The sequence below is a fragment of the Aquarana catesbeiana genome, linkage group LG04, assembly GCF_042186555.1.
Source record: "Aquarana catesbeiana isolate 2022-GZ linkage group LG04, ASM4218655v1, whole genome shotgun sequence".
NCBI lineage: Eukaryota > Metazoa > Chordata > Amphibia > Anura > Ranidae > Aquarana > Aquarana catesbeiana.
In genome coordinates, this window is record NC_133327.1 from 464,168,878 (window position 1) to 464,195,747 (window position 26,870).

Here is a 26,870-nt window from a genome sequence, read left to right on the forward strand (position 1 = left end):
GGAATAGGTTGAAGATGGGGAAGAGCTTAAAGCTCAAGATTCGGTGGTGTGCCTGGCAGATGAGTCTGCTTCCGAGCAATCTGGACAAGAAGATATCCAGTCGATGTCTGCCTCTCAGTCGCCCAAGGCTTTTGATCCTGACTCTGACCAAAATGGTTCGTTCTGCCTTTAAGTTGCCTCTTGCAACGGTGACTGAGCCCCTCTGGACCTCTTTGGGATCTCTGAGACCTTTTCAGGTCGCACAGACTTTCCCGCTACTCCCCCCTGTTGGAACAAGCGGTGTATGCTGATTGGGAACATCCCGACAGGACTTTTTTGCCTCCTAAAAGGTTTTTCCTTTTATATCCTGTAAGTGAAAAGTTCGTTAAAAAACAGGGCATGTCAGCAGTGGATGCAGCTGTCTCTTCCTTAAACAAGAACTTAACTTGTCCGGTAGATAACGCACAGGGCTTGAAAGACCATGTTGACAAGAAATTTGAATTATTATTAAAAGCTTCCTTTTATTTGGCCAGTTCAGCTATTCAGCCAGCTGTTGCAGAAATTGGTATTTGCCAGTCCATAAAGGATCAGGTCAAACTGCCTGATAGGCCTAACCAGGAGGATGATCTTCCTGAAAGTAAGACAGATATTCCTTGAGCGCTGTGTTTTGCTGTTGATGCGTTGAATAATTTAATACAGCTGGTTTCTCGTCTGGCTCTCTTGTCTGTACAATATGCGCAGACTTTTATGGCTTAAGAACTGGTCAGCCGAGCTTCCTTGTAAAAAGTTATTGGCTGGTTTCCCGTTTTATGGGGAACGTTTATTCGGTGATCATTTGGACAAATATATCCAAAGAATTTCCGGAGGGAAGAGTTCTCTACTTCCTTTGAAGAAAAGCACCAAATGTCCCTCATTTAAAAAACCCAGGGACTGCTTCCTCAAATGTCTCAACGTCAGGGCTGTTCCGCTGCCATTAGGGTGCTAGGGTCAGAGACAAGCCGCAAGGCCAGGGCCAGAAAATACCTTGGGTCCAAAATTCTTCTAAACCCAGCACCAAGCCCTCTTTTTGAGGAGACGCCCCAACTCCATCGGGTGGGGGGAAGGCTGCTGCACTTTGTGGACATTTGCAAAACAACAATTCAGTATGAGTGGGTCACCTCAATTATATCTCACGGTTACAAGCTGGAGTTACGAGGGGTGCCCCCTTAGAGGTTTCTAAGATCCAGCGTTCCCTTGGATCCTCCAAAAAGAAACTTATTGCTTCAGGCACTACATCATCTAGTGCATCAAGGAGTGTTTGTAGAGGTTCCGGTATCCGAAAGGGTCACAAGGTCTTACTCAAACCTTTTTAAGGTTCAGAAACCAAATGGGGACACAAGGCCAATTTTGGACCTAAGATCCCTGAACAAGTATCTTTTAATACAGTCCTTTCGGATGGAGTCTGTCCACTCAGTAGTAACCTCACGCCAGAGGGGAGACTTTTTAGCCTCCATCGATATAAGGGACGCGTACCTATCTTTCAGCCTCATCAGAGGTTCCTATGTTTTTGTCAGGGCTGGTTCAGCCCTTCCTTCTCTGAGCTGGCCGCTCAGCTGTTGGCTAATTGCCAGCTCTCATCTCTCTCCACAGTTTACCAGCTGTTGTGGATCTGCTCGTCAGTCCTTCCTACTCAAAGATCTCCAGCTCACTTCATTCCTGCCTTCGTCTTGGTCACATCACAAGAAACCATCTCCTGCATTCCTGTTTAAAGACTGGCTTTGCTGACATCCCTTCTGGCTGTTTTTCCTGCTTGCTGTTCCTCTACTTGGATCCCTGACTTCTGGCCTGGCTGATTACCCAATCTGGTTACTGAACTCTGGCTTGGCTGATTACCCAATCTGGTTACTGAACTCTGACTAACTCTATTTACCTTTTTATTTTTATTAATAAACAAGTGTGATCTTACTGTACTTCTGTCTCGGTCTGGTTCATGGTTTCTGACAGTTTTGCAGTAGAGGAATGTCATTTTCAGTTTGTGGCTCTACCCTTCGGGCTTGCTACAGCTCCCCGGGTGTTCACAAAGGTCCTAGCACCAGTACTGGGTCGCTTAAGGGCCCAAGGGATCCTGGTACTCGGGTATCTGGACGACCTCCTGCTCAGAGATCACTCAGTACAGGCTCTAGAACAGAGCATAATATACACAGTGAGGTATTTGAAAAGCTTAGGCTGGATCATAAATACCGAAAAGTCAGCCTTGAGACCAGCTCAAAGTCTAAAATATTTAGGTCTGATTCTAAACATGGTCCAAGCAAGAGTATTCTTGCTACCCGTAAGGATCTGTGCCCTGAAGGATCAGGTGCGTCAGATAAGGGGCACCAGACAACCCTCCATTCGGCTCTGTATAAGCCTTCTAGAGAGGAGGGTATCCTCCTTCGAGGCAGTGCCCTATGCCCAATTCCATTCCAGGCCTTTACAACAAGACATCATGTTGGCTTGGAACAGAGGAAGAAAAGCCCTGGATTATCCAATATGCTTATATCCTCAGGCATGCTTAAGCCTAAACTGGTGGTTGCAGGATGAGAGCCTCAAAAGGTAAAATCCTTTCTCCTGGTAACTTGGAGAGTACTGACTATGGAAGCCAGTCTCTCAAGCTGGGGAGCGACCCTAGATGGGCTCGCAGCTCAGGGAAAATGGTCAGGGACAGAACAGACCCTGCACATCAACATCCTAGAATTACGGCAGTACATCTGGCCTTGCGGTCCTGGACGGTAGAGCTTCAGGACTGCCCTATCGGGGTTTAATCCAACAATGCCACGGCAGTGACCTATATAAACCACCAAGGCTGTACCAGGACTCGTTCAGCTCTGAAGGAGGTGAACTACATACTAGCCTGGGCAGAGGGACATTTGCCAATGATATCGGCAGTCCATATCATGGGAGTAGAGAACTGGAATGCAGATTATCTCAGCCGCCAGCAGATCTTTCAGGGGGAATGGCCCCTACACCCAGAGGTATTCCAGGAAATATGCCAACGTTGGGGATGGCCAGAGGTCGACCTACTGGCATCCAGGTTTAACAACAAGCTACAGCAGTTTGTGTCTCAAACAAGAGATCCTCTGGCAAATGGAGCAGAAGCTCTGATACTTCCATGGAGCCAGTACTCCCTGGTTTATGCTTTCCCTCCGATCCCTCTCCGATCCCATTTGTTGCGCAGGATTCGGAGAGAGGGGGTTCCAGTCATTCTGGTGGCACCAGCCTGGCCCAGAAGGCCCTGGTTCCCGGAGATTGTGAGATTGACAATAGACGTGCCATGGACGCTTCCATGTCGCCCCGATCTACTGTCTCAAGGTCCTATATTCCATCCCAATTTACAGTCTCTAAATTTGACAGCATGGCTATTGAAGCCAGGGTGTTAATGGACTGTGGCACCTTGGGACCAGTGGTGTCTACTCTAGTGAATGCTAGAAAAGCTGTCACTAGGAAGATTTATCATAAGGTCTGGAAGACTTATATTGCTTGGTGTGAAGCCAGAAAATGGCATCCTCGGAAATATGTGATTGGGAGAATTCTCTCTTTTCTACAGTCAGCTGTGGAAATCAAATTGGCTTTGAGTACAATCAGAGGTCAAGTTTCGGCCCTATCAGTATTCTTCCAAAGGCCTTTAGCCTCCCATTCACTGATCCGAACCTTTATGCAAGGGGCAACTCGCTTGCTTCCCCCCCATTAGGTCACCTATGTTTCCTTGGGACTTGAACTTGGTGCTGTCTGTGTTACAGAAACAACTATTTGAACCTATTAGGGAAATTACATTAGACTTGGTGTCACACAAGCTAGCCTTCCTGATGGCTATCACCTCGGCTAGAAGGGTGTCGGAGTTGGCTGCCCTTTCATGCAAGGAACCGTACTTGATCCTTCACCATGACAGAGTCGTGTTATGACCTGTTCCATCCTTTTTGACAAAAGTGGTGTCGGCCTTTCATTTAAATCAGGACATTATTTTGCCTTCTTTTTTCTCTCAGCCTCGTTCGGCGGAAGAGAGACGACTGCATTCTTTGGAAGTTGTCCAAGCAGTCAAGGTTTATTTCTCTAGATCTGCAGAGAGAAGAGGATCAGACTCTTTTTTTTGTTTTACCAAAAGTACCCAAGAAGGGGCAGGCAGCTTCCAAAGCTTCCATTGCCAATTGGGTCTGTCAATTGATCATTCAGGCCTACGGTCTGAAACCTAAAGCTCCTCCCTTTAGGGTGATAGCTCATTCTACCAGGGGTGTAGGAACCTCCTGGGCTTTTTGCTATCAGGTATCTGTGGCTCAGATTTGTAAGGCTGCTACCTGGTCTTCAGTGCATACGTTCACAAAATTTTCTCAAGTGGATGTTGAGCATTCGGCTTCCGGCTGCAGTGCACTGCGGGCTGCCGTATAAGTTCTAAAGGCTATTGTTTGGCAGGGTGTCTCCCTCCCCTCAAGGCTATAGCTCTGGGACTTCCCAGCAGGTAATGAATATTAGCCTGATTCTGTGTCCCATGATGTATGAAAAAGAAAATAGGATTTTTACGTCATTCTTACCTGTAAAATCTTTTTCTTTGAGTGCATCATGGGACGCAGAGATCCCTCCCCTCTTTCTTGAGAATTCAGTGCCTGCTACAAAACTGAAGTGCTTCCTGTATGGGAGGGGTTATATAGGGGATCGCTTCCTGTCTGAAGACCTTTGGTCTACCAGTGTTCATTCACCTGATGATGAAGTATAACCAAGCAGGTAATGAATATTAGCCTGACTCTGTGTTCCATGATGTACTCAAAGAAAAGGATTTCACAGGTAAGTATGACATAAAAATCCTATTTTTACTTCCCCTTTTGGGAGGAGGTCTGCACTCCCAAACTTCCAAATTTACTGTTTGTCAGCCGTCCTTGTCACCGTACCCTGGTGGTCTTCCCAGCCCAGATAAAACCCAGTGTTTACATTAGAAGTTACCATCCTGGGATCATATGCAGCGCTGAGCAACCTAGCATTTAGGGGGAGGCGGGCTGACCCCTCAGTAACTACCCCATGAAGATCACGATAAGGGCCTGGCAGGAAGCTAGAGCAGTATATAAAAAACCCTTTCAAATATCCCCTCACATGCCCTTATGGGGGAATCCAATGCTTCCCCATCTGAATACCTTACCGGATCCTTCACTATGGGCAAAGAAAGGGATCACGACTCAGAAACATATCACTAAGGATGGTAAACTCATGACATTTAAAGGAATTGAAGGCCCTGTACTCGATACCCAACTCATGGGAATTTAGATACTGACAGTTGAGACATGCTTTTAGGACCCCATTCCCGGAATCAATAATTTTGGAATCAGAGTCTATAGAGTGTCTGTTAATTTCCAGTGCGATGGGGAAACCCCTTTCCTCTATATCAGTGGTTCTCAACCCCTCTCGTGCCGTGACCCCTTGATAAAATTTCCCAAGTTGTGGGGACCCCTAACAGTAATATTATTTTCGTAGCGTGGGTTGTCAGCACCCAAGGCAAGACAAGTAATTTGCGCCCCCAACCCACAGATATTTAGCGCTCCCTGAGTCCCTTCCACTCGTACAGTATTAAAACCCCTTATGGTAAATTTTAGGATGTACCACTCTTTCTCTATGTTTTCCTTTCTTTCCCTTTTATCCCTCTCTATCCTAATTTCTTGTTTTTTTTTTTTTCCCCATCCCTCTCTCTAGCCGTCTTTCTTGTTCTTTCTCTTATTCTTTCTCTCCCTTTTTTTTTGTTCCTCCCCCTCTTTCCTCTCCCTTCTATGTAGTCTCTATTTTTATTCCTTCTCTTACTCCTTGGTTGGGGGAACGGGATGAGTGGCAGTGCTAGTGGAGAGATGGGTTGAGTGGCAATGCTGGGGGAGTTCTGATCAGCCAACTTAGGTGCTCTTGTTAAAGGTCTTCTACTGACCAGAGAACTGTAGTGGGGACTTTTAATGGCAACTATAATCACAGGTAGTGTTACTCACTGTGTCTCCGACTTTGTGGTGTCTCGTAGCAGTGACACCTATACCGAAAATTAAGAGATAGGGTCTCCTCCAACCCCTCCCATTTCGCATTCCTCACCAGTCAGCTGACCTCTAGTTTCTACCCCCCAGCCATGCTGTGAACTGAATGGGCGGCTGCGAAGAGGATGAGTGGGCGGCCGCGGGCTCCAGGAACAGCCCAGCTGGGTGGCCGCAAAAAGGCTTGGAAAGCTGTGCAGGCTTCAGTAACAGCCCAGGATTCGGTGACCCCTGGCAAATCATCATTCGACCCCCCTGAGGGGGTCCCGACCCCCAGGTTGAGAACCACTGCTCTATATAAACAAAAAAGTCAGTGCTACTACCCATACATCACATAGAAAACAGAGCTCCCAGGTGCTCGATCCACAGTCGCTGGCTGAGTAGAGAAATGAGGAAAAGATGATCCACACTTCCCTGATTGTTCTTAAAATATGTTATGACTAAGGCCTTGTAGGCTGAAACGCGTCAACTGTTCTCATTTGCGTTTGGTCACTGTGGCTTGACAATAAATACAACATATTTTAAGAGCAATCAGCGGAGTGCGGACCTCCTTTCCTCTCTTATACCTATACTTGATGGTAGCCCATGACATTAAACCGAACCAATCTCTGGACAAGTGGAAGACCAGACATACAGACTCTTGGTGACGAGGAATGGGAGGAATGTGATGAATGTGTCTCTACTTTTATTCCCTCGATGATGGCGGCAAAAGACAGATTTATTCAACTCCAATTTCTCCACAGGGCCTACTACACCACACAGAGACTAGCCCGCATATACCCTCAATGGGATCCGTTGTGCCCCAGATGTAGACGGGAGGAAGGATCATTCTGGCACATGGTCTGGTCATACCCCAAACTCCGACTTTATTGGGAAACAGTCACTGATACCTTGAGCAAAGTGTGTGGGACACAGATCCTGCTGGACCCCCTGACCCTCCTACTGAGCCACCTAGACGAGGTGCAGGGAGACAGGTATACTAAGCTATGTATGACATTCTCCCTGTTCTATGCTAGAAGGGAAATACAACTAAGATGGAAGTTGGCAGAGCCACCCACGAGAGACTCTTGGTGTCTTTCCATAAACTCGGTACTATCCCTCTACCGACTCACATACAAGAGCAGGTAGTGCCCAGCGAAATTGGACAAAGTCTGGTCGGGGTAGATAGACTCCAATGGCTAAGTACTAAGAGGGGACCTGAAGGATAACATGGGGAAGAGGTAATCTCATTAGTACTCCTTTTTTTTTTTTTTTTACTCACCCACCTTCCTCCCCCCCTGGAAATTACCTAGAAGATAACCAATTGGTCAGGGGATTATATCCCTAGACTGCTACAGACTTTATCCTGTTTTATATATCTGTATAGATGTATTTCTACTGACTGTGATATTGTAATGCTGATTTAACATCTCTGTTAAAAAAAAGTGGAAAAAGTTCTGAAATGATTTATCTTAGTCTCACAATAACCTGACATTTTAACAGAGGTGTGTAGACTTTTTACATCCACTGAATATAGAGATGTTCAATCAATGTGAATCATGCAATGCACATCTCTAGATAAACACTAATGTGGTAGTTTTTGATTTTGTTTTGTCTTGTGTTCAGGGATTTAGGTCTCACCAGTTACACAATGTGCTATTAGATCCAGGAACAGCAGATCTTACAGCTGATGTTGACTTTAACTTCTTGAAAATGATGACTGGAAATAGCGTGAGCTCTTTTGGACCTATTACACAACATGAATTCTTGAGAAATATGGGAATTAATTTGCGGTTGAAGGTAAGTTTAATTTAAAGTCAGGTGTACTTCATAACCTTTATCTTTTTTATTCTTCCACTAAGGCATTTATAACATTAGCACGAAACAAAAAAATAAGTAAGGGGAGGTGAAAAGTAAAAATAGAAATTAGAATAGGTAAGATCTATAGTGAAGTAGAAAACATTGAGGTTAGAAACAAAGAAAATATAAGAGGTACAGTGCCCAGCATAAATCAGTACACCCCAGCAGATTTGTCAGAAAACCTTTACTTTCCTTTCAGAATCAACATCTATGGAACACTATACTACAAAATACTCCCACAAATGCGGGCCAATGATTGCAACCAAGATTTGTTAATTTGCACACACAAAAAGTATTTTCCTAACAAATTCATTCAAGACCATGTTGCAAAAATGAATACACCCCAATGAAAGTCTTAGGAGCAAAGCTACATTTTGAAAACAAAATCCTAATTAACAAGAATTCAACTACAGGTGAGTCTAAATATTCATTAACCACTTCAGCCCCAGAAGATTTGGCTGCTGAATGACAGAGCCATTTTTTGCGATTCGGCACTGCGTCGCTTTAACTGACAATTGCGCAGTCGTGTGACTTGTACCCAAACAAAATTGATGTCCTTTTTTTCCCACAAATAGAGATTTCTTTTGGTGGTATTTGATCATCTCTGCGTTTTTTATTTTTTGCGCTATAAACAAAAAAAGTGACAATTTTGAAAAAAAACACAATATTTTGTACTTTTTGCTATAATAAATATCCCCATTTTTTTAAAAAATCGCAATAAGCGTATATTGATTGGTTTGCGCAAAAGTTAGTGTTTACAAAATAGGGGATAGATTTATGGCATTTTTATTATTATTTTTTTTTTTTTTACTAGTAATGGCGGCGATCTGCGATTTTTATCGTGACTGCGACATTATGGCGGACACATGGGACAATTTTGACACATTTTTGGGACCATTGGCATTTAAACAGCGATCAGTGCTATAAAATTGCATTGATTACTGTAAAAATGTCACTGGCAGTGAAGGGGTTAACACTAGGGAGCGATGAAGGGGTTAACTGTGTTCCCTAGTGTGTTTTCTAACTGAAGGGGGGATGGGACTTGCTAGGGGAAGAGATAGATCGGTGTTCATACTTTGTATGAACACACGATCTGTCTCTTCTCCCCTCAGGGAGCCGAGATCTCTGTATTTACACACAGAGATCCCAGATCTCGCCGTATCGCATTGGCTCCGGGGGCGAGCTGCGGACGCGACGTAACATAATGGCCATTTGCACAGCCGAGCCATGTTGCCGCAGTACAACTGTGGCGGCAGGTCAGCAAGCAGTTAAACAGGTGTCCAGCAGTTTATAAAAGGGCATTACTTAACAAAGAAAATCCCTTCCCATTTCATGCTGTCAGCAATGGCACCACATGGAAGAGAAATGTCACTAAGCTTGAGAAAGAAAATAATTTCTCTACACAAGATGAAGGTGGTTGTAAAGACACAGGGTTTTTACCTTCATCCATGAAGGTAAAAAACCTGTGTGCAGCCCTCCCCCCTAATACATACCTGAGCCCCTTCTCGATCCAGCGATGTCCACTAGAGCCTTGGCTCTCCAGGGACTCGCACTCCTGATTGCCTTTTGGCAGAAGTGGGAGCCATTGGCTCCCACTGCTGTTAATCACAGCCAGTTAGCCAAACAGGAGGAGGCGGAGCCGAGCTGCAGCTTTGTGTGTGAATGGACACACAGAGCCGCAGGTTGGGAGCACACCTGCTTGGGTGCCCCTTGAGCGAGCTGCCTGCTGTAGGCACACCCGGCAGGAAGGAGAGGCCAAGAGTGCTGGAATGGGATCCGGGCTGCTCTGTGCAAAACCACTGCACAGAGCAGGTAAGTATGACATGTTTGTTATTTTAAAAAAAAAAAAAAACAAAAGACATTAATATCACTTGAAGGCTACAAGGAGCTCAGCAAAGCTTTACTTATCAGTCAGAATACTGTAGCAAAAGTGATGAAAAAATTTAATGGAACTGCAACCATCTCACAGACGTCCAAGCTGTCCGCGGAAGTTGACACCTCGGCAGGAGCGTCTTCTAATGAGAAGGGTTGAAGAAATTTGGCATGAAAGTTCCCTGCAGTTAGCTAAAGAAGTAAAATGCCAAACTGGGGTGATTGTTTCCCATGACACAATACCACGTACATTGCAGAGAAATGTCATCCATGAAGGAAGCCTCTCCTAAAGCACATGTACAAAAAAGCCCGCCTAGAATTTGCCAGGGCCCATGCTGAAAAGAAGACTAGTGGAACTCTACTCTGGAGTGATGAGACCAAGATAAATGTTTTTGGAACTTAAGGCTGCAAAACTGTATGGCATTGCAAAGATGAGGAGTACAGAGAAAAATGCATGGTGCCTACAGTGAAACATGGTGGTGGTAGTGTCCTTCTGTGGGGCTGCATGAGTGCTGCTGGTGTCAGGGAACTACATTTCATTTATGGTCTCATGAATTCACAGATAGACTGCTCTATCTTGAAAGAGATAATGCTACCATCACTCCGTGCCCTTGGTTATTATGCACTTTTTCAACATGACAATGATCCAAAACACACATCTAAGGCCACTGTTGCATTTCTGAAGAACAGGGTGAAAGTGATTCAGTGGCCAAGTATGTCTCCTGATCTGGACCCAATTAAACACCTATGGGGAATTCTGAAGAGAAAAGTTGAGCATCACTCTCCATCCAGCATCCAGGCTCTAAAAGAGGACGTTCTTGAAGAATGGAAAAATATAAATGTTGCAATATGTTGCCAACTTGTTAATTCCATGCCTAGAAGACTTGGTGCTGTCCTTACAAATCATGGAGGTCATACAAAATACCAGATGTAGTAGTTTTTGTTGTAGGGTGTAGTCATTTTTGCATCAACTAATTTAAGTAAAGCTGTAGATTTTGTAATCCTAAGTTATATATTTTTGAAAAACAAGATAAAACTGGGCTCGTGAGTAACTAGACGTGTAAATAGTAGCACCACTAACGTGAGTTATATTCACTTAGACAAGACAATACAAAACATATGTGTTGCGCTTGAAAATAAAAAATGCAAATCAGTCCATGTGTCTTCAGAACGGCACCAATGAAATGCCTTCACAGAAGTCCTAATTTGACAAAACCGTTCGGGTAAAGGCATCGATTCCTGTTTTGGATTGAGCCCGTTGTTTTGGCTGAAGTTTTTTCTTCCAATGTAATGGCATGTCCGTGCATTACTTGAATAAAACCTAATTTTAAGGATTTACACTAGGTGGTGTTTATCTCTCTGCTTATACATCCCACTGCATACTACAATCTGAGACCAGAGGAGTATCGTTTTCCATGCGACAGTTGGATGATCGCTCCTGGTCTTTGTATGCTAAGGAACAGCCGTAGATGGAGCATATGAGATTTATGAGCTCCTTTTGACCACCTGTAATATAGATGGTCAACATTCTCTGGTAAGAGTACATCCTAACTTATGTTGGTGGTCTATTCACGTGGTAGAGGAGCTGAGTGAATTAGAACTTATGCACATATTCACACTGTGAAGGCATTTCATTGGTGCCGTTCTGAAGACACATGGACTTGCATTTCTTTATTTTCAAGCAAAACACATATGTTTTTTATTAAGTTTTATTATTACACTTATGAGCTAAACAAATGTTCTATAACACTCAGTTTTGTCAAAATGTTGTAAATTGTTCTTGTGTTCATTGAGATATTGATTAAAATCTTACTTTTCAAAAGGGGTGTACTCATTTTTGCTGAGCACTGTATATAGTGGTAATGTAACTCTCTCTATCAAGTCTTGATACACAATAGGAAAAGGCTGTAGAGAGATTTAAGGGTATACCAAAGAAACAAAAAGTTGCTATGGGCAGACAGCTTACAATGACAGTCTGCAGGAGACCTGCATGGCATCAGCGATCTGCTGATTGCTGGTGCAATGCTTTCCAGGCTTCTAAAACATATGAAATGGTAAATGTAATTTTTTTTTCTTTTACCTGCAAAAAGTTATCCTTTATTGACTTTGCAGCCTAAACCTCCTGTCTGTGTGTATCAAACTTGAACTACCTCCGGTAACTCTGGAGATCGGCACATCAAAATTGCTTCCACATAGGCTCTTTCTGTCAAATGGAATTTTGCACCAGTTTGTGTTTACGGCTGGAACAGCTGACCATGGCTTTATCCAAAAAGCTCTGTGATAGAGGACAACCTAGCTCTTATGGATCCTGTTATCATGCCTATCAAATTATCCCTGGCAAATTCACTGGCCAGACTCTGCTTCTGTAGAGCTGTAAAGATTTGCTCTAAATCAATATTCTGCCTTATAAATGATTCTGTATTTCCGTCCATGCCACAGTAGCTTTTGCCACTGCCTAAGTGTAACTGCCGGCTTGCAAGCATCCCTAGCAGATGTATACTGTATATCGTCTTCAAAATCTAGGCTATTGTATGACCAGTCAGATCCTAGGTTACTGCATATTCCATAGCCAGAGTTACATGCCTTGCCAGCCTCATTGGTGATGCAACCAACGGCAGCATAAAAAACTAATGACCAGCGCTGACAGTTAGGGTGGAGCTAAAGACTGGCAACTGGAGATACCGGTATATGTGGATGCTGTAACCAAGGAGAACACCTGATCCCCAGCTATGAAATTCCTGAGGTCACTGAGCAACCCAAAGAAGCTCTATAGCCTCATAAACTATAAGTTGTGTAGCTACCAGTTGGTGAAGCCCAGGATGGAGCAGTTAAGAGGCACAGCACCCTATACTTCCTACCTGTCTGTCACTAGGACTGTCACTGCTCATCACCAATCATATTTACCTGGCACATTAACTTCACATTACTCCGCGTGTGTCTGAGAGGGATCACAACTCTACTGATCTGGCCCGTGTAATCCTGTATAATACTATAACACTTTTGAACACCAAAGCAAATGTAATGCTGCACTCAAGTGTGTTAGATGTTTTTACAGTTTTGTGGGCTGGATGTTGCTATAGTCTAGAAGTCCAGGTGTCGCTATAGTCAAGTGTGAATAGAGTCACTGCAGTGTTGCAGCAGTCGAGTGTTTCAGGTGTTGCTATAGTCAAGCGGGTCAAATGTCTTCAAAAACAACAATAGACCTCCACATAGGCATTTTGAAGCCCTCTTAAAGACATATTTACAGAGTTGGTAAGGTTGAATAAAGAAAACAGTCCATCCAATTCAACCTGTGTTGGTGTGGGTGTGTCTGTAGAAACTCATTTCCCATATCCCTGTATATTTTTGCTAAGATGCATGTCCAAGAGTCTTTTAAAACTATCTATACTTTCTGCTGACACTAGCAATTGTGGAAGAGAGTTCCACATCCTTACCGCTCTGACAGTGAAAAAACCCCTACACAGGTTATGGTTAAACCGCTTCTCCTCCAGTCTCATCCTGTGGCCCTGTGTCCTCTTACACTCCCTGGGACTGAAAAGTTTCATACTTATGCTGGGATCACCATTGAGACATTTGTATAACGCTATTGTATCTCCTCTCAAGCATCTCTTCTCCAGGGAGAGTAAATTTAGTGCTTGTTGAGGGTGGTGCCTTGGAGATGAGGATGTGATGCTCCTTGCGGAGGGAGGGGCCTGACCGTGCCACCAAGGGGAGTGCACGAGGGGATCCAGGAAGAGCCGAGGTAGACCTGCAGTGTGAGAGGCTGCGGTGTCTCTGCAAATGACGACCCGGAACCTACCCAGAAACCATCAACTAGCTAGCGGGACAGGTGGGAGACCGGAGTACAGTAGATCACTGGAAGATTAAAGACCTGCTGCTTACCCCCCCGCTGATACCTGCGGACTTGCCTGTGACCTTGCAAATGGTCAGCTAAAAACTGACAGCCGGTGTGGACGAGAAGAAGCGAGAGGAAGCCTCAAAGAAGCCGTTCTGAGGACCTCCGGAGTGCCCAGGTGAAGGGAGACGCGGCGGACGGCTGAGCTCCCTGATGGAGATAGAAGCTGGGAAAAGCAGGACGAAGTGGAGGCAGCAGATAGGGAGGTACCATTGCAATGGAACTGTACCTGAACTGTATTAGAGTTTACTATAGCATATACCTGCTTGCCTGCTTTCCCACCTATCTGCACTTTTCTCAGTCAATCCTCTGTGTATCTGACCTAGCTGCATATCTGAGACTCTAATACCTGCTACACCCTGGTGCTGCTTGAGGTGCTAGAGCCGCTCGAATAGCCTCCTGCTGGACTGCATATACCGGCCTGTCTGTACAGTGAAGGGACTGTAATATGGACCGTATATATGTTCAACTCCCCACAAACCTGTATACTTGCACATCTGCTCCCCCATATAACTGCTTGCTTGCATATCCTCCCCTCTTTATAATTACTGGGTCATATAAAGAGGATTTGACCTCTAGTCTTCCTGCATATCTACCGGACCGTATTCCAGCCAGCCTCCATACTAGGCTGTATGCCAGCCTGTCTGCAGATTTCCCGGACTACAGACCTGTCTTCCTGCGTATCATTCTGCTTACACATAAGTTTATTAGTAGCCTTAGATATATATCTGTTCATCTGAATATCTGCTCCCTAGCATATTTGCCGGTTTAATAAGTATTTATGTTAAAATTCTGTGCAAAAAGAACTAATGAACTGTATTTGAAGTGCATTTGAAACAAGGCAGAGTGAATAATAGTAAGGATATAAAAATCGCATAGGAAATTTGTCTGAATTCCCAAAGTAACTGCTCACTATCTATAAAGGAACTGGTGCGTACTAAGGGAATTACCTCCAACTACCTTGGGAACTTGTCTCTGATGTGAGGGGTGATACCTTTAGTAAACCTACAAAAAGTTCTGGAGGTACTGTAGTGCAAGGGGTAAAAGTATCACCTGCATAAACTGTACTAATACTAAAGGGGCGGAGACACGGAAAACTTTTGAGCCAGGGGGGAAAAAAAATATAATAAAATAATAAATAAATATCTGCTACTCATAGTAATGTACATTCTGAGGAAGTAATAAAAGAAAGTAAACTGGGGAAACGCAAAAGTACGGATAAAAATATATGAATGGCAGAACTACGAAGGGCAGTGACCCAAAAACCCCAAAAGAAAAAGCAAATACCAGCTTGATTAAACGATATCTGACTAAGGAGACAAGCCCAAAGAGCCCCGGACTTGGAAAACAACAGCAGGTAAAACAAGATAAGAAAAAAGACCCCACAAAAAAGAAAGGAGAGAACTCCGATCACTCTGGAGAAGATATAAGTACAGAGAGTGAATTGGAGATAAGTAAAATGGACGAACAGAGTGCAGGTGCCCAAATTCCAACAAAATTGGAAATGTCTGAGATGCTATTAAGACTGGAAAATGCTATAAAAGTAGAAATTACTACACTACTAGCGGACCTGGGACAATTGCTGACACGTGTAGAGGAGACAGAAGATAGAACCGACAAACAGGCTCAGGAACTAAGCAAATTAAAAGAGCAAGTTAGAACAACGCAAATAAACCAGCGGAAAATCCTATATAAACTAGAGCACCAAGAAAATCAAAATAGAAGACAAAATCTGAGAATCTGTGCGTTACCAGAGGAAAGAGGAGAAGATCTTAGAAAAATCATGAATACGATATTTAGCCCCTTGTTGTTGGATAAAGGAGTAGAGAAGTGCCTCAAGATTGAGAGAATCCATCGGGTTAGAAAACCTAAAAATATAGCGGCGGATCGGCCTAGAGATATTATAGTGAGATTCCAAACATATGAAGAAAAAGCAGAAATATGGGGAAAGATGAGGGGAAGACCTCCCATAAAGTAGGAAGGGGCCGAGTTTCAAATCTTTACAGACCTGGCGTCTGAGACACTTGCTAGGCGATGACTCCTCAAACCACTACTTGAGCAAATGCGTGTACAGAATCTCAAGTACAACTGGGGATTTCCAGCGTGCCTGATAGGCCAGAAGGATGGAAGATCAATGATACTAAGGTTTCCGGAAGACTTGCAGGAATTTTGTAATAAATTGGACTTGCAAGTCCCAGACATGCCAGGATGGTCAGAAGGAGAAAATATGAACGGATAGATAGAATGGGGTAATGGCGCTCCCTATAGTTGGCGTAAGTGAATGTAAGAGAAAGTCCTCATGCACACGGACGTTTTTACAGCTGCTTTTTTGGGCTTTTTTTGCAGCTTAAAAAGGCCTGTCTATGTTAGTCTATGGCTTCATGCCCACCTAGGCGTTTTTGAGCTGCAAGTGGCATAGGCGTTTTTAAGCTGTAAAAAAAACCCAGGACCAGTGGGTTCTGAAAGACGTTTTTCAGCTGTAAAAACGCTCTAACGCTGAAAAACGCTCAAAAACGTCATTCACCAACGTTTTTTAGCGTTTTTGATCCATTGAAAAAAAAAAAAAATTTGAAAAAAAAAAAACCGCTCAAAAACGCTAACGCGGAAAAACGCTCAAAAACGCTCAAAAACGCTATTGCAAAAACGCTGAAAAAAGTTTAAAAAATCACTGCAAAGATACTGGCGTTTTCATAACGTTTTTTTAACAGCCTGTGTGCATGAGGGCTAAAAGCTAATTACATGGTAAAAGAGGGCCAATATGCTGGCTCCACAGCGGGGGGTCCCCCACCTAATTGCAGGTTTATATATGTAAGACCAAGTGTATTATTGCACGTGCAATCTCTTCACAGTGAGTAGTTAATTGTACTGGTGGTAATGATAATATGTGTAAACAACCCAAAATTATGCGCTCATCGTGTGTGGAATTGTACCATAAGTGGCATCCCTATGAGTACCGAAAAGTGACTCACATATGTATACACCCATCAGCATGCGTGCAAAAAGTAGTGATAAATTAACAATAAACCTCAGTGATTATAGCTCAACCAGTAATAGCATCATAAATAATAAAGCGGTATGCCCATAAATCACCATATAGTTGACCAATTAGGTGAATAATATACAGCTACCAGGTTATAAAGTCCATAAACATAATCAGTGAATAGTTATTCGAAAATTGATTAGTTAATAGTCCATAATAAAAAAATAATAGTCCATAATAAAAAGTCTTCAACACAGTGAAAACATTTTTTTCAAACGTGACTTGAGTGCTCTCAATATCCTGGTGACTAAGTGCTCCCCCTCAAGGGTCCCCACTCACCGGATCCAGTCACCCCTAAGGGGCAATGCGCATATAGATATGACCTCTACGATCTCCTTTTCAGCATAGTCACTGGGGTTCCCGAGGTGATCTTCAGCGTTCATAAGGGAGTGGAACTCGGTCACTTTTCTTTGAACAACTACTGTGAAGAGATTGCACGTGCAATAATACACTTGATCTTACATATATAAACCTGCAATTAGGTGGGGGACCCCCGCTGTGGAGCCAGCATATTGGCCCTCTTTTACCATGTAATTAGCTTTTACTCTTACATTCACTTACGCCAACTATAGGGAGCGCCATTACCCCATTCTATCTATCCGTTCATCTCTGAAGTACCCCTAGGGGAGCTTCGTTAAGGGGGCAGCATACCTATATATTGTCTTAAGCGCAGTCATTACACCATATACAGAAGGAGAAAATATGCTATAGTAGGAAGATGAACATTAGTAAAAGGTTTTTTAAAAGTTATATGGGAAAGTTAAAATGCTTAAAAAAAAGGAAGTGTTTACAGTGGGGGAGAGGGGGGAGGGTAGAGTAAAAGAGGTCTAAGATCGACAATCCTGGGACCCAATTGTGCACTCTTGACCCACCCTCCCCGCCACCAGTGAGAGCTGGGGGATGGGAGTAGGGGACAGGGTCAGAGCTGCACCTCAAAATAGGAGAACCATTGGTGGGAATGAATTACAGGTCCACGTTCAGGGGCCAGAAAGGGGCCAAAAATGGTAGGGGGAGGTGGGAGGGAGGTGAGGGGGAGGGGACGGGTGGGTGGGAAGAGGTACCTCTCAGGAAAAAAATGGTAAACACCTGTAGCAGATATAGGCCCCCCTCCATAGGGGCTGCCACCTTCAGTTTTGGGATGGAACTAGGGTCCCATATGTGGGACAACAGCCCTATTTGGTGGCACCATATCGGGGGCAAGTAGTACCCAAAATACTAAATAAGGTAAAGGGGCTAGAAAGTAGCATAAGGAGAGTAAGTATAAGGATGGAGAAAAAAGGATGACAACAATAAAGTTTTTGACATACAATGTTCGAGGTTTGAATACGCCAACTAAGAGACACAAAATCTTAAAAGGGCTTAAATATTACAGTGCAGAAGTGGTGTTTTTACAGGAGACCCATATTTCACAGGAAACAAACGTGAAATTGTTCTCCAAAGACTCTCCGATATGGTACTATGGGGATTCAACGACAAAAAGAGCTAAGGGGGTGGCAATTGGATTTGCCAAGGGGATGCGGTTCAAACTGGAGGAAAGGATGACCGATGCTGAAGGTAGATATCTCTTCCTGAAGGGTAGCCTAGGTGAAATGGTTGTCACATTGGCAAACATCTATTACCCCAATAGGAATCCAATAAAGTGCCTGAAAGAGGTTATGGGGAAGTTAATGGATTTCAAGAAAGGAAACGTGATAATGACTGGAGATCTGAACTTTTGTATGGATCTTGGGTTGGATAGTACGTCCCATGCGCAGGGGACGAAAAATGTATTGTTAAAAATGATTAAGCAGAAAATACATCAGTGCCAAATGCTGGGCGTGTGGAGGGTCCAGCACCCTAAAATATGAAATTATGCTTTCTACTCCCCTGTACATGGGACGTACTCCAGGATCGATTATATAATGGTAGATCATAAGTCGCTGGAGTTGGTAACTGAAACAAATATAGAAATTTCTTCGCTACTACGACCAGTCCCCAGTGACAATGAAAATGAGAGTAATAGGTATCCAAAGAACCCCCTACTCATGGCAAGAGGGTCAACACAGAACACTAAGGATAAATACAAACAAGCATTATTAGTACAAAAAGAATACCACTACAATTCAAAAAAAGAGGGGAGGGGAGGCAATGGATAGACGGCTGCCACAGATTAATTAAAACTAAGACAATGTTGTCATTAGGGGTGTGAAATTTAATTGATGCATCGCGATTCGGGGGTCTCCGATGCGGCAACGATGCAAGCACCCCGAAAAATCGATGTCGGGTGTGACGTCATCCCAACTTGCCCCGCCCCTCCCGGAAGTGTGCTCTGACTGTTTTTGTCAAAATGGCTTTTGTTATTAAATGCAATTGTAATCCATTCAGTGGCGATCGCTGTATGTGTTTTTTTTTTTAAATATATGTAGCCTCATACCTCGTTTTTAGTCTGTGTATATAACTGTATATCCCGGCGCTCATGTGACTGCTCGGTCCGGCCCGCCCCTCTCCTCTCAGTATCTCCTGACGTCAGCCCCGCCCGCCTCTCTTCTGATCTGATAGCTACAGTTGGTGGGCGGGGCTGAGAACTCCCACTGACGTCAGGAGAGTCAGAGAGACATGAGACTGAGAGGAGAGAGATGCGGGCCGGCCTGAGCAGTCACATGAGCGGCTTATACAGTTTTATACACAGACTAAAAAAACGAGGTATGAAGCTGCATATATTTAAAAAAAAAACACATACAGCGGTCACCACTTAATGGATTACAATTGTATTTATTAACAAAAGCCATTTTGACAAAAACACAGTTATAATATATATATTATATCTTTTTACACAGACTGAAAAATAAGACATGAAGCATATTTTAAAATGCAGATACAGCGGTGGGCACTTAATGGATTATAACTGCATTTTTTACCAAACAGGTGTTTTAACAGCAGTATGTAGAGTACAAATGTGTTTGTATTCTACTTACACTGTCTCCTACACGTGCTCTGTGCTGACATTATTTCTCCCGCCCCCCCCAGTTTGCACATTACACTGTGTTAACTCCTAGTGTGCTGGAAGGTGCAAACAAGGGAGCCCAGAGAAATGCCATCACAGAGACAGTAGTACAGGAACTTCACAGGGCTGTTTGTCAGTTGTGGATTGTAATCCCTCCTGACCTCCCAGCAGCCGTGTGTGAATTCCTGTACCTTGTAGTGCACCGGATTAGTGCACTATGTAAAGTGGAGTTTCACCCGTTTTTTAGTTTATTAAAAGTCAGCAGCTACAAATAGTGTAGCTGCTGACTTTTAATAATCAGACATCCACCTGTCCCACGGTCCATCGATGCGGCCGCACAGAGCCTCGCTCCTCTCCCTCTCCTCTGCGCTGTCATATCTACTGTGGGCAGTGACACCCGCCCGTGACAGCTTATTGCTTCACAGCCGGGCGCAGACTGCACGAGCCATACTGCGCTCTGCCATTGGCCAGCCAATCTTCTGGGACCCAGAAGATTGCTGGCAGGGAGGGGCCGCCTAGTACATTTTTTGTTTATTAAAAGTCAGCAGCTACAAAAAAAAATGTATCTTCTGACTTTTAATAAAAAGACACTCACCTGTCCCACAATCCAGCGGCGTGGCAACCCAAACCCTCCATTCTCTCCCCTGCCTGTCCACGTCGCTGGCAATACTACTGTGGGCATCTGGCTGTGACAGCTTGCAGAGGGAGCCGAGGCTACACATCCCACACATACACACCAGATATTCACCACTAGCCTTAAACATTAGATGGACTGATTGAGCATAGGTAAGTCCAAGGCCGAGACAGGGAATTCTTAATGAATAGGTATTCCTATAGAGAGACTCCCAAAGGCCAAAAGATTAAGCATATATAAACCAACTGCGTGGTATACTAGTTGTGTGGGTGGACAAGCTGGGTGTGCTGAACTAATGTTGCAATTAACATTGCTGCGGGGTCATTCCGATGGAAATACAGACCATAAGTAGTCCGTCATCTATCGATAGCATAACTTTACCCCTGAGATGCTGTGGCCATGAGTGCCGCTCCGCACTGGCCAATAGATAGGATCATCTGGAGAGAAGTCCCTCACAGTCTTGTCGCTGCCTCTGTATCATTCGTTGCAGAAAAAGCGGCTGTCAGCTGTTTGTTCTGTGCTGGCAAACACCCAGATCGTAAAGCGCGCGGTTCCTAGTGACGTGCTGATGTCACGCTGCTGACGCATTTCACCAGCCAATGGACGGCTGGTCTCTCTATAGGAATAGCTATTCATTAAGAATTCCCTGTCTCGGCCTTGGACTTACCTATGCTCAATCAGTCCATCTAATGTTTAAGGCTAGTGGTAAATATCTGGTGTGTATGTGTGGGATGTGTAGCCGCGGCTCCCTCTGTTTTTAACCCTATGACAATGTTGTCTTAGTTTTAATTAATCTGTGGCAGCCGTCTATCCATTGCCCCCCTCCCCTTTTTTTTTGAATTGTAGTGGTATTCTTTTTGTACTAATAAAGCTTGTTTGTATTTATCCTTAGTGTTCTGTGTTGACCCTCTTAAGAGAACTATCTTCTCTTGGTTTTTCTTATATGCACTCAGGGCAATCAGAACTGCATCCAACTGCGCTTGTTTGGATGAATGATTCATACTAATTTGCGATTTCCACTTACTATTAACTAATTTTGGCTGATCCAGGCTGAATGAAGAACTAATACAGGATAAAAAGGAAGAAGAAATAGTCAAAAAATAAATAGAACATTATTTCCTAATCAATTTCCTAATCAATGATACAAAAGAAATATCAGATGCTACCCTATAGGGGGCCCATAAAGCCTGTATTAGGGGTATCCTCATTGCTATAGGAGCAAGGGAAAAAAAGAGAGAACAAAAAATATTAAATCCCTAATAGAAGATATATATAGACTGGAACAAGGACATAAAAAATATAAAGGACAACACCAGGAAATATACCACACATTACTGATAAAGAGAGACGAATTAAAGGACATAAGCACATTTCAAGAGATACAATATAACATTGATTTAATGGTGATAAATGAGTAGCGCTACCTCCAGTTGAAGCATTTTGTAGAGAATTTGCCTCAACCAATAAGAACAGGAGATGAATTAATGGCGCTGGAGCGACTATGTATAGCGGTAAATACAAGAAATATTATTTCTCTGATTTATAAAATATTATTAGCAGCTGAAGAACTGGAGGTCCCGCCATACTTAAAAAAAATGGGAAAAAGAATTGGAGTCACGTGGTAATGTACAAATCATTTATTAACAATACAAAATACAAATTCATACTAGAGGTCCTTACTTTCTCTTTTTACCCCAGCCTACCCCGTATAACCCCCAACCCTTTCCCCCTCACCCTTACCCCTTCTCCTCCCCCACCCTCCTCCCCCGACATCTGTGCACACTTGGTTAACTTTGTTCTATTCAATCAAATCTAGTTTTCAATCCCTCAGTAATACTCCACAATTTTTTTAATTCCTTCCAACACTGCCAGTTATTTTTTCCCCCTACTATGTCGCCATCCCTCCCATATCTCCCTTCCTCCATATAGCGAATACCTTCCACTGCATCAACCCACTCCCAAGTTGATGGGCATTCTACCATCTGCCACTTTTTTGGGATTATTTTTTTAGCCGCATTTAACAGGTGTGGGACCAGGGAGTCTTTATACTTTTTGACCTCTCCTCCTATTCCATGATGTAATACTATCCAGGGGTCAGCTTTTACTTCTATCTTTGTTATTTCTTTAATAAACCCCAGGATTTTTACCCAATAGCTTTTAATTTCAGGACAATCCCACCACAAGTGGGCCATATTGCCCACTCCTTTACATCCCCTCCAGCATTCCGATGTTTTATCTCTTTGGTATTTACAGGCTTTGTCTGGGGTAACGTACCAACCCATCAGAATCTTATAATTCATTTCAGCAACATTGGTGTCAATCGACGAGCCATGTGTCAATTCCAATATTTTCCTTAACGTGTTACTATCTATCTGCGATCCTGATTCTCTTTCCCATTTTATGGTATATGGAGGTACCTCCCTACTCCCCACCGTCAACCCCATTTTATAAATTTTAGATATTATGCCTTTAGTATTTTTTGCCAGACACAGCCTTTCCAACTCTGATAACTCCTTTCCCGACCTTATTGGTTGTGGCAGGCGATTGACAAAATGACTTAACTGGAGGTATCTCCATCTATCTATCACCCAGGCTTCCCTATTGTGCTTTAACTCGTGAAACGAAACAATCTTCCCTTCTTTTATTATGTCTCTTAGTTGTACCTTTTCATTCCTGATCCAATTACCTCCTATTTTCATTTTTCCTGGTGCGAAATAATCATTTTCCCTAAGTGAGATTAAAGGGGAATTAAATGTCTTATTTATTTGTTTATATATTGTGTCCCACGCTCTAAGGACCACTCTTGTCAATGTGTGTTTATTTCCATCTAGTAATCTATAATGTGGGGGGTTCCAAATTATGTGTCCTAAATGTGCCTTACTTAAATTATTTTCTATATTCACCCATCTCTTGTGATTATTCTCTCTAGCCCACTCGATCGCTCTTGACACCAATATTGCCTTATAATAACCCTGGATGTCTGGCACCGCCAGACCCCCTTTTTTTTTTTTCTGTTTTAAAATATCAAGAGACTCTAGCTCTTCTATTTTTCCAAACTGTTTTCATTATAATTGAATTGAGTTTTCTTAGATAAAATTGTGGGATTGCCAGTGGGAGCATCTGTAGCTTGTAGATGATTTTTGGTAGCAGGATCATCTTTATAGCATTAATGCGGCCTATCCACGATAATGGTTTACATATTATCCTTTTACTCTCAGCTTTTATTTCGTTGAGCAATGGAATAAAATTTAATTTATAAATCTTCCCTAATGAGTCTGCTAATTTTATGCCCAGATAATTTATTTCTTTTTTCCATACAAATTGGAATTCCTTTTTCAGCTTACTTTCCTCCTTTTTACCTAAGTTAATATTTAGAATTTCGGATTTTGCCAGATTTATTTTGAAGTTAGACACTTCTCCATATTGTCTCAACACTTTCAGTATATTTGGCATTGTGATTCTCGGGTTGGTTATGAAGAGCAGCACATCGTCAGCAAAGGCTGCGATCTTATGCTCCTCATCTCCAACCCTAAAACCGCTTATATCCGGGTCCCCCCTGATCACAGAGAGCAAAGGCTCCAGGGAAAGAACAAAGAGCAAAGGAGACAGGGGACATCCCTGTCTCGTCCCGTTTTCCATTTCGAATATGGCCGAAGAGGACCCATTAATTTTTATTGAGGCCGTAGGATGATTATACAAGGCACGGATCCAACTAATCATTTTCGGGCCTACTCCCAAGTGTTTAAGAGTTTGGAACATGAACCCCCAGTCTACTCTGTCAAACGCTTTTTCTGCGTCTATAGACAAGAGTAGACCTGGGGGCCCCCTATCTTTGATATTCTGCAGTAGGAGGAGGGTTCGCACCCCATTGTCCCTCCCTTCTCTTTTTGGAGTAAACCCCACTTGATCTGGGTGTATCAAATTCACTCATCCACTCTTTCAGCCGATTTGCTAATACTCTAGCATACAGTTTCACATCTGTGTTGATCAGCAATATTGGCCTGTAGCTAGAACAAATCGTAACGTTTTTCCCCTCTTTTGGAATAACTGTAATCTCAGCTTTCAGCGCCTCCCTACTTAGCTCAAACTCCATGCCCAACCCATTCATATATTCACAAAGTCTTGGGGCTAATATATCTTTAAATTTTTTATAATAAAGGATAGTAAATCCATCCGGACCCAGACTTTTTCCCGAAGCTGACTCCCCTAGTGCTCTATTAATCTCCTCTACCGTTATAGGGCTTTCTAAATTGTCCTTACAGTTCTCAGTAATCTTGGGGAGGTTTGCTTTATTTAGAAATTCCACTATCTTCATTTTATGTGCTCCGTCCTGGCTTCTATTTTTCCCTACTGAGTATAAATCCTTATAATAATTCCTGAAGCATTCCCCTATTTCATTTGTTGTATGAACCATAACTCCTTTACTATTTTGGATTTTTTCTATATAATTTCTGTCTTTCTTTCTCCGCAGGATTTTGGCTAGTATTCGGCTGCTCTTATTCCTACTCTGGTATCTTTCTTTTACCACCTTATAGAATGCTTTTTTTGTTTCTATATATGTTCGATCTTTTAATTCTTCTCTTTTTAGGATTAAGTTTTGATACACCCTCTTGTCTTGGCCTAATCCTTTCTTGTGCTCCTGCTCCAGATTATATGTTTCCTCGGTTAATTTTTTAATTTCCTCTTTTGTTTCTCTTTTTCTTCTTACTCCCATTTTTATTAAAATCCCCCTAATATAAGCCTTATGGGCCTCCCACAGGGAGGACCCCGAGATATCTCCTGTGTCGTTTGTTAGAAAATATTGTTTTAGTTCCTGTTCTATTATCCTTAGATTTGTTTCATCCTGTAAAAGATCCTCATTTAATCTCCAACTTACTGGGACTCTTTGGGTGTTTGAGACATACATTTCCATACTAACATGGTCCGACAAGGTTGTGGTCTCTATCTTGGATTCTACAACTCTATCTAACAGTGAATGCTCTGTCAAAATATAATCGATCCTAGAGTACGTCCCCCCTCCCTCCCCCCGGCCACCTATTGGCCCCCCATTCGCCAAACTCTATGGATACCATAGAGCGTAAACGAATCTCGTATTTTGAGGTGAGACTTCGAGTGTGCCCCTTACCCCCCCCTACATGATGGTGTTAGCAGGAAGGGATAAGCCGGCAACCACGGTAGCTCCTCCCCCCTTTCCCCGCCGCCCTGCCCCCTTCCCGGACAAACCTCCTTAATAACTTTCTATTATATCCCTTTTCTGCCATCTATCCCCCTTCAACGCCTCACTCCTCCCCCTCCCCCAAATTTTAATTTTTTTGGATACACCAGATTACTCTTCCGCCCAACCCGGCAACTTTGGCTCTTGCATGTCCAGCCTGTCACAAAAATCCTTCAATTCTTCAGGGAACCTCAGTCTTGCTGACCTTCCATCTTTATAGCCCATTAGACACGCCGGGAACCCCCAGCTATATTTTATGTTTTGATCTCTCATCTGGTCTAGCAGAGGTTTCAAGAGCCTTCTCCTTGCTAAGGTTTCAGGTGCGAGGTCTGTGTGCACTTGAATCTCTGATCCTTCGAAGTTTAGAGGAGGTTTACTTCTTATTTTGGATAGAATTGCCACTTTATCTTCATAAAATCTAAATCTAATTATTACATCTCTGGGCCTCGAGTGTTCTGTATTATATGATCTTCCAACTCGGTGGATCCTTTCTATTTTGGGGAACTCTGCTACCCCTTCTCCAAGGAATGGACCAAAGATTACGGAGACAATATTCCTCAGATCTTCTCCTTTATTTTCTGGAACAGAACGGAGTCTTATATTCTGTCTTCTTTCTCCGTTTTCTTGATCCTCGATCTTATAGAGAATTTTCTCCTGATTCTGTCTAGAAATTTTTAATTGCTCTTTGAGATTCCTCAGCTCCAGATCTAATTCATCTGTTTTTTTCTCCGTGGTTTCTACTCTTTCCAAAAGGCTTCCCAGGTCTGCTCTCACCATGCCTATTTCAGATTTTATTGAATTCTCCATCTTTTGGAGCATGTCGCTCAATTCCCCTTTGGAAAGCATCTGGACACTTGTCCTTCTTTCTTCCACCCGACTTATTTCCATCTCGCTTTCCATTATTGAGTTCTCTCTTGACTGTGCCATCTTGTCCCCCACTTTATTTGGGGTTCCCCCTTTTTTCTCCGTCCTTGATCCTCCTTGATCCTCGTGCTCCCCACCTCTTGGGCTAGCTCCTTGGGACATGAATTGTTTTATCGTGCTACCAGCGGTCTTGTCCTTCGGGGTTTTGGGTGCTCCCCCTTTCCCTGACCTGGCTGCTGCTTTATTCATCGTTCCCCTCTTTCTTAATCCTCCTGTTTGTTTCCCCAGCTTTTAATATAACCTGCTCCCTCCACCTGTGGGGCGAGCCACTGGAGAGGGGCAGAGAAGAAAAAAAAAAGGGGGGAGAATGAAAAGAAAAGAGGGGGTGGATTTAACCCAGGGGAGTCCCTAAGACATACAGGGCCCTAAGACATACAGGGCCCTATTCACCGGCCGGCCTGTCTCTTCCCCTCACTGTAATCGTGGTAAACCGGGGGGGTAGCAATTTTGTGTCCAGCAGTAAAATCCCTCCTCTCACCTCCAC

General features: G+C 43.3%; 1 protein-coding gene across 2 annotated transcripts in view; it reads left to right on the plus strand.

The window, feature by feature from the left end:
• NDUFAF7 (NADH:ubiquinone oxidoreductase complex assembly factor 7) overlaps positions 1-26,870 on the plus strand; it is a 284,953-nt gene that overhangs the window by 244,684 nt on the left and 13,399 nt on the right. For both annotated transcript variants that reach the window (XM_073627560.1, XM_073627559.1), the window contains one exon: positions 7,590-7,763. In XM_073627560.1, the coding sequence (XP_073483661.1) occupies positions 7,590-7,763 (174 nt within the window). The remainder of the gene's footprint in view (positions 1-7,589; positions 7,764-26,870) is intronic.